This window comes from Bison bison, unplaced genomic scaffold (assembly GCF_000754665.1).
Source record: "Bison bison bison isolate TAMUID 2011002044 unplaced genomic scaffold, Bison_UMD1.0 scf7180017864484, whole genome shotgun sequence".
In the NCBI taxonomy this organism is placed as follows: domain Eukaryota; kingdom Metazoa; phylum Chordata; class Mammalia; order Artiodactyla; family Bovidae; genus Bison; species Bison bison.
In genome coordinates this window covers 6,785,926-6,793,718 of record NW_011495044.1, presented here as the reverse complement: position 1 = coordinate 6,793,718, position 7,793 = coordinate 6,785,926, and the positions used below count along the sequence as shown (strand labels likewise).

Sequence of the window (7,793 nt, the reverse complement as noted above, 5' to 3'; positions counted from 1 at the left end):
GTTACTGAACCACAAGAGCCTCAGGGAAAAGATGGTGACATTCATTTATAAACATATCACACACCCTCAATAAATGCAGGTGAGGTGTTCTCAACTCATGTTGAATGGATGACTGAACAAAGGGATGAGAGCACGTTTAGTCACTTCTCCCACTGTCTTCCCACCACTGTATCAATCTCTCTATTAGCTCATACATCATCCTGTTGTGACTTTTAAATGTTTACATCTTTCCACTTAGACTATGAATTTCTCAAGAGTTGAGATTTTGCCTGATTCATTTTTGTTGCCCTGGCACCAAGAGAAGGACCTGGCTTAGAAAAAGCATCACTTGGTCTTTCTTCATTAAGTGCACATGGTTCACACCCCATTCTTACCCTCAGTCCTCAGAGCTACAGATAGAGAAAGAGAGACCTGTTCCTGGTGCCCCCACAGACCAGAGAGTCTAACAGAACCCCCAACATGAAGGATCTCCCCCGGGGGCACAGTGACTCTAGTTCAGAGAGTTGGGTGGGATCTTAGTAGTGACCTAGTGCAATTTCCCAATCTCTCTCTCCAGCTCAAGAATCCTTCTGCCAGCCTCTGACTTGTATATTGTTGGTGACAGGGAGCTCACTCCCTCTAATGTAACCAATCCCAGCAGCTTCTAGCTAATAGAGCTGGGCTATTGTAGAGTTCTTTCCAATGCACAGGGGAGGCAGCATGGTGTAGTAAAAAGAACCTGAGAGTTGGGCAAATCTGGATTTAAAACTCAGTTCCCTGTTTCTTAACTGCAAGTGAGGTGTTAATCTCTCTGAGCCTGTTTCCTTATCTGCAAAACAGGGATAAAGATGTTTTTATTGCTGTGAATAAATAAGAAGGTCTGTGTGAGGTGTTTATCATGGTGCCTGAAATACAGGTCCCTGATGACCCGTTGTATGCAGTCAAATCCATCTCTCATTAACTTCACTCACTGGTCCTGGCTGCACCCACTGGGAGCACCACAAAAAGTCAGGACTCCCAGCTCCATACCCCACGACTTCCCCACTCCCCCTCCTGCCTCTTTCATCTAGGACACACTCTCTCGCAACTGCCACCTGCGGGCTACACTCCCACACCACACCCCCCAGGGCGCTGGATACCTTCACAGATGTCACCGCGTTCTTGGAATCCCGCACTGCAGCTGCACCGGCCCACGGCCCCCAGCCACTCGCCATCGGCGCCGCAGTGCATGCGCGGGGGGCTGCCGGGCTCCCCTTCTGAGTGTGCCACGCATGTTCCGGTCACCTCCACCAGCGTGGAGAAGGCGCTCTCGGCTGCGGTGGCTGGGAACGCCGCCAAGCCCCGCACCGTGGCGCGGCACTGCTTGTAGTAGACTCGCACAGAGACTAGAGCCACGCATGCGCCCACGTCCTGGAAGGCCAGGTGGAAACCCCGCCGGCTGAGCGGACCGATCTCGCGCACCTCTGTGTTCAGCTTCATCTTGCGCTCACCCAGGTCGCCCTGAGTGAAGCTCTCATCTGCCGCGATTGTGTCGATCTTACGGGGCCGGCTGCCACCTGGGCGGGTACGCCCGCGGCCCAAATCGGCCTCGGTTTCCAGGTAGTAGACATTGAAAGTCTCCTTGCAGGTGCCTGCGGCTCCAGGGATGCTGCTGCAGTCACGCAGTGTGAACTGCAGCTCCACGAAGATGCGCTGCCCGCGGCCGCGGCCGATCCAGCCAGTCTGCAGCCAGTTGTCCTGGTTGGGCTCCAGCACGTTGCACACCTGGTATGTGCGAATGGGACGGTCGTGCTCGTCCACGCCGCTGATCTCCTCCCACTGGGGAAGAGAACAAACATGTGGGCGGCTTAGAGCCAAGGCGCCCCCAAGAGGTCGAGCCCTGGCGTTGACTGGGGCTGAAGTCCCCATTCCCCATCATTTTGCATTCTCTTCTCCCCTCCTTCCCCATACACACCCCTGAAATTATAAGACGCAGAGCTGGGAGAAACCTTGGAGACAACTTAGGTCCAGTTGACAGGGAAAACAGGCTCCAGAGAGGGGTGACTTGAGTGGATAGACACTTCCTCTTGTAGCAGAAGTAAGAAGTCTCCTTGCTCTCCACCCCGTGCTCTTTCCACAACACTAAGCTGCTGTCACACCATCACATCTCCCCCGATTACCCCAAGTTTCCAAGCCCCTTTTAGGATTCCAAGTCTTGCTTATCCTGTCAATCCATCAGTCAACAACATTGCTTAGTGGACCTACTGGGTGCAAGGCACCATCCAGCATTGGTTCCATCCAGATGCTGTCTGTTCCTAGACACACCCAGTTCTCTTATCAGTTTTTTTTTTTTTTTTTTTGCGGTCTGACTGAAGAGTCAACATTTTCTAATAGGCCACTCTGGCTTGAAGCCAGGGCTGCTGGAGACTACATGCTCTCAGGAGCATTTTGATCTGATGTAGCCACGGAGAGATAAAGGGGCTGAGTCCTGGACCACCAGGAGCTCCTTGGGACAGAGAGGGAAAGGTTTACACTTACCCCATTACTTGGCAGTGCAGTCCAGCCCAGCTCAGCTTGGGAAGCTTTGGAATCCAAAAGGATGACTAGAGAGAGGGAAGAACAGAAATGTCAGAAAGTTCGGGGTCGCGGGGTGAGAACCTTTGGTGAGTTCACTTGAAATTTGCTGACTGAGAAAACAGAGAATGTGGTGAAGGATACAGACAAGTTTTTCCCACTTCATATATCCCCATGATAAGGCATGAGTAGGTCTAGTCTAAAGAAAGGTAGCCACAATGATTAGGGAAGGAGCCTGTATTAGTTTTCCATGACTGCTGTAACAAATTACCACAAATTTAGTGGCTTAAAACAACAAAACTTTATTATATTACAGTTCTGGAGGTCAGCAGTTGAAAATCAGTTTCACTGGTCTAAAGTCAGGGTGTTGGAAAGACTGGTCCCTTCCGGAGGCTCAAATGGGAGAATCCATTTCCTTGCCTCCTTTAGCTTCTAGTGGCCACCTGGATTCCTTGGCTTGTGGCCCCCTTCTCCATCTTCAAAACACATCATTCCAGCCTGTTTCCTTCTCTAACTCTGACTTCTGTGGCTCTCTTATAAGGGCCATTGTGATTGTAATCGGGTCACCCATATAATCCAGTGTAACCTCTCCATCTCAAGACCCTTAGCCATACCTGCAACGTCTATTGCCATTTATGATAATATTCACAGGTTTTGGGGATTCAGGTATGGAAATATTTGGAGAGTCATTATTCAGCCTTGCATGGAATCCATGACATGTGCTCTAAGATTGGCTCTAAAATGGGGGGATCAGTGACCCCCCCCACCTTCCCAGATCTCCCAAATTATAACTGAGTGTCAAGAAGAGGGAGAAAGTGATCATATCCGAGAATTCTTGTACACATTCCTGAATTCACTCATACTCATGGGTTCTTCTGAGGTCTGGGGTCACCAGGGATAGGGGAGACTTGAACTTTTTAGTTTGACTCCCAGAGCCTCTGGGGAAAACGAAGTAGAGAGACCCTGCCAGCAGCAAAAAAAGTAAAAATCTTTACCTCCTCAACCAGCCCCTTTCCCAGGGGCTGTCATCTCCACTGCTTTTGAAAGATTATCAGGATTCCTTTAATATATAAAGCCATGACCCCTTCTAAACCAGAGATGCATGTGGTCACTTTCTTCCCCCATGAGGCATCTGACCTGCAGTCTGAATTCTGCTGTCAATATGGGTTCCAGAGAAACACTGGTTAGAATAGCACAGCAGCAGCTCAGAGCCAGAAGCCCAGGCCATCCGCAAATCGTTGAAGATTACTCATCTGGAGCTTAAGCAAGGGGGTGTGGCTCCAAGGTGAGCCCTTTAAAGGGGTTGGCCCCAGAGGTGTCAGCGACAATGAGCAGGACCACTGACAGCTTCCCGATTTCGGTGTAACCGACAGCACATCGGAATTGCATATTGGAAAGCATCAGAGATCTAGCGCCCAGAACAACCCCGAGGCCAACGCCTCAGATTCCAGCTCCTCCAGCTCCTGCACCTGGATATTACGCCTCTGGATTTAACTGAGTGTACAGCTCTCTCAAATTCAGGGTCAGACGCAAAACGCAGTCTCTGGTACAGCGAGCACCACCGAACCCGGCAACGCAGATTGCGCTGGTTAGGCTACACTCCAAATTCAGCACTGCGGACAGCTCCCTCTGGTCAGCACGTCGGACAGCTCCCAGACTCTTTCCCCCAATCCCCCACCCCACGCCCTCTCACCCACATTTGCCACCAGACCGCCCGCCCTCGTCGCCCCACCAGCGCTCTACCTTCTGTTTGCCACGCAGTGGTCCCCTAGACTCCCCACTGTTCCGGCTCCATCCCATCTCCTTATACTCAGATTTCACCTCCGCATCTCCCTGCCCCCACACCTTCCACCTCCAGTTGCTCAGCCTGTCCGTCTCACCGGCCCCTGAACCGTCGCCTCTGGCTCCCACGTCTGGCTTCCTGGTCTCTTTCTTCCCCAGCCTCCCAGGTCTCCAGCCCCCGAGCTCCTCAGTGCTCCTCTCTTCTTCGTTGCTTAGCCACCTTTTCCTCTCTCTCCAGTTCTTTGCTTCTCGCTGTCCGCTTGCTTCAAACCCCAATACAGACTCCAGTCTCTTCGTATGACTCCTTCCTCAAGCACCCCGGTTCTTCAGCTTCCTATCTTTTGGCATCCAAGCCTCCAAAACAGCCACCAGTCTCCTCACCTTCCTCTGCGGTCCCTGGCCTCCCCGGCCCCAAAAGCAAGGCGAGACACAGCGGCATCAGGCAGATGAACAGGCGCAGCGGATGCGGGCCGGCGCCGGTCTCCATGGTCCGCAGACCGAGCTGTCAGTGCGGCGGCGGCTCAAGCCGCGCCAGCCCCAGCACCGCTGAGCAGTGCCCCCAGACCCTAGCGCTGGCTGTGGGGCGGGATCTCGCCGGTGACCATCATCCATGGGCACCAATCCCTATGTACCACCGCGGGAAGTCCACCAATCCCCGCCAGGAGAAGGTGGAGAGGTGGAGTTTCACAGGCCAGGGGCGGAACAGCAAATTGGAGGGGGAGAAGGAAGGGGTCCCGCCAGTCTCCAAACCATGGGGGGTGGGGCAGCGCTGAGACCTGGTTCGGTTCATGGGGAGAGGGATGACCTGCCGTAGGTGGCCCAGAGCGCTGAACCTTAGCCTCTCATTCCTGAGAAACAGGCAATGTGGGCGTGGCTTAAGGAGGAGCAAACCGCGCCGAGGCAGCGACACTTAAACAGCCTCTGAGCTAACCTGGAAGACCCCTAGTACCCAGGACTTGCAGGAGGTTTTGAAGACTGGTGTCCCGACCCGAAGCTCTGGGAAGCTCCTCTATCTTCTAGCCCTTGTCTTCTTCTTGTATCTGCAGCTTTTGGTATCTCGTGGCTCCACCCCGCCCCCTTTCTCCCCGCCTTCATCTCTCTCTCTCTCTCTCTCTCTCTCTCTCTCTCACACACACACACACACACACAGACACACACCGGGGAGGAAGAGGCCAAGCACGACCCCGAGAGCTACACGAGAAAGGAGAGTAAAGTGGAAGACACAGTGCCACACTACCAGCAGCTCTTCCGAGGCTGGGGAATCATGTGGACGCCGGGATGGGCGGTTGATAGATTTTGCATGAACGAGTGGTTCCCCAGGTTCTTGCTTCTGCAGCCAGGTCACAGGCAGCCCTCTCCGCGACCACCCCTTTCCCCAGTCTGCTCAGAGCCTGGAGTTCCCCCCTTTATAAACGCTCTCCGCCCACCTCGGGGACTCGTGAGGAAAGCAGCGGCCAGACTCCCAGGCATCAGCGAGAGAGGAGGAGTAATCCTCACAGAGTTCACCCAGCCCTGAAGGAGTCGAAAGGAAACGTGGAGCACGACCTCTGTCTTGTGAAGGTCATTTATGTGCTGGCTGAGGGTTTAAGGCGTTGATGGTGGGAAGGGCTGGAGCCCTCCAGGATGAGGGAGGCGGCTACTGAGCGCCACCGTCTGGACTGAACGTGAGCAGAGAAAGCTCCACCCACCCTGTGGCTTTTCAGAGCTCTTTTCTTGGGGGCCTAACCCCTCTCCTTTGGAGGCTATATTAGCTAGAGAAGCCTTGAGAATGAATGTGAGTCCTGCATGGCCTGGATGTCTGTGCATTTTTTATATATGTACTCCACACCCTTCAGCCAACACTCACCGGGTGCCATGTTCTGTGCTGAGAATACCTGAGTGAATCGCCCTGTCTCTGCACAGTCCATACTTCCATGAGCACTAAACGGAATTAAAATTTCTGACATCATAGAGCATTGGTCATTTACAAGCCACTTTCATGTGTCACTTCGTGTGTGTATGTGTGTGGTATGTGTACAAGCTTACTCACAGACATACTTGCTGGACAGCAACAGTAGGAAGAGAGGCTGGGAGAAATTGAGTTCCTTAGCCCGCACAAAGAAAGGTCATCAGGAGAGGCTGAGGCTCGGAGACCGAAGAAGACCGAAGCTCGCTGAGGAAGCATACGGAGGTGTGGCATCCCTGCCGGCCCTAGGATGCAGGCGGAGGCTCTGAAATCAGATCTACCTGAAGAAGGGCTCTTACACCCCCACCTCCTTCCCATCTTTATTCTCTACACGCTCGATTTTCCCCTCCCCCTTTCCCCAGCGCTGGGAGATGGTATTTTTAGAAGCTGCTTAGAGACCCAGGACTCCTTTCATTTCAAAATGAGTCCTCACTCAACCACTCCTCATCCCTCTCTTCAAAACGGGGTCCCATCCTTTTTGCAGTCTCTAAGGCTCCAGCCATAGCTTCTTCCCTGAACTCCAGGAACTTCAACCCAGAGGTTCTGACCCCATGTGCTAAAACAAAATGCAGCCTCCTGTGATCCTCACAAGGATCATTCAGAAGTCAAGAAGATGGAGGAAATTATCCGAGGAAAACCACACAGAATGACCCAACAAATACCTGGTTGTCTGGAGTCTGTTTCCCACCTCTCCTATCACACACCCCTGCAGGCTTCTCGGGGAAATCACCAGATCAAGACCCTAAGAATAAGGAAAGAAGAGGAAAAGAAGAAGTGAAATACACCTTGTCTTTCTTCATCTGAACAATTCATCTATAATAAAAGCAGAACGGAGAAGCCCCCTGTGTATGCAGATATATGCAAATCAGCTGGATCTTAATAAGAGTCGCTCTAAGGCGACTCCACTCTCACCAGGAGGCTGTGGAATAGACACCTCAGTAAAGAAATTCAGGAGGGCTTCAGATGGAAACTGAACTGTGGTTTATTGTGAGCTTTAAGTGCTAGAGGCAGTCAACCAGGAACCAGGTTAGATCCCTCCATAGAACAGCAAGCCTGCACGCCGTTGGCGGGGTGGGGGGGTGGAAGGGGGCGGTGCTTCAGTGGGTTCTGTCCATGGTACTTAATTATGAGACCAAGGGTTAAGGGCAGTCTTGTTTCTTTCCATGGTGCTGAACCTACCACGGTCAGGACCCTTTATTTTCAACTGGACATAGGACTTTTCTGCTGCTGCACTGATTCTCAGCCCAAGTCTCTCTGCCTGCCCTTTCGGCCTATAACCAAGATCCAAATATTCAAGTCTCTAGAAGACAATCAGCCTTACTCCCTGGAATAAGAGTGGAGGGTCCTGGAACCCTTCCAGTTCAGTTCAGTCACTCAGTCGTGTCCGACTTTTTGCAACCCCATGAATCGCAGCACGCCAGGCCTCCCTGTCCATCACCAACTCCAGGAGTTCACTCAGACTCACTTCCATCGAGTCAGTGATGCCATCCAGCCATCTCATCCTCTGTCGTCCCCTTCTTCTCCTGCCCCCAAT

General features: G+C 52.5%; 1 protein-coding gene across 1 annotated transcript; it reads right to left on the bottom strand.

Annotated features, from left to right (window-relative positions):
• Positions 1-1,080: 1,080 nt before the first annotated feature.
• LOC105004952 (ephrin type-A receptor 10-like) lies at positions 1,081-4,801 on the bottom strand. Its single transcript, XM_010862773.1, has 3 exons — positions 4,696-4,801; positions 2,497-2,561; positions 1,081-1,797 (listed from the first exon to the last, which is right to left on the bottom strand). Exons 1-3 carry the CDS (start codon positions 4,799-4,801, stop codon positions 1,081-1,083), a joined length of 888 nt encoding a protein of 295 aa, XP_010861075.1.
• Between the last annotated feature and the right edge of the window lie 2,992 nt (positions 4,802-7,793).

What these genes read in the sequence shown, in the direction of transcription:
- LOC105004952 (XM_010862773.1), bottom strand. Translation starts at nt 4,801, where the DNA reads ATGGAGACCGGCGCCGGCCCGCATCCGCTGCGCCTGTTCATCTGCCTG. An exon ending in GCCAGGGACCGCAGAGGAAG is followed by an intron (nt 2,562 to 4,695) that starts GTGAGGAGACTG and finishes CCCTCTCTCTAG; the next exon opens with TCATCCTTTTGGATTCCAAA. An exon ending in CTGCACTGCCAAGTAATGGG is followed by an intron (nt 1,798 to 2,496) that starts GTAAGTGTAAAC and finishes TCTCTTCCCCAG; the next exon opens with TGGGAGGAGATCAGCGGCGT.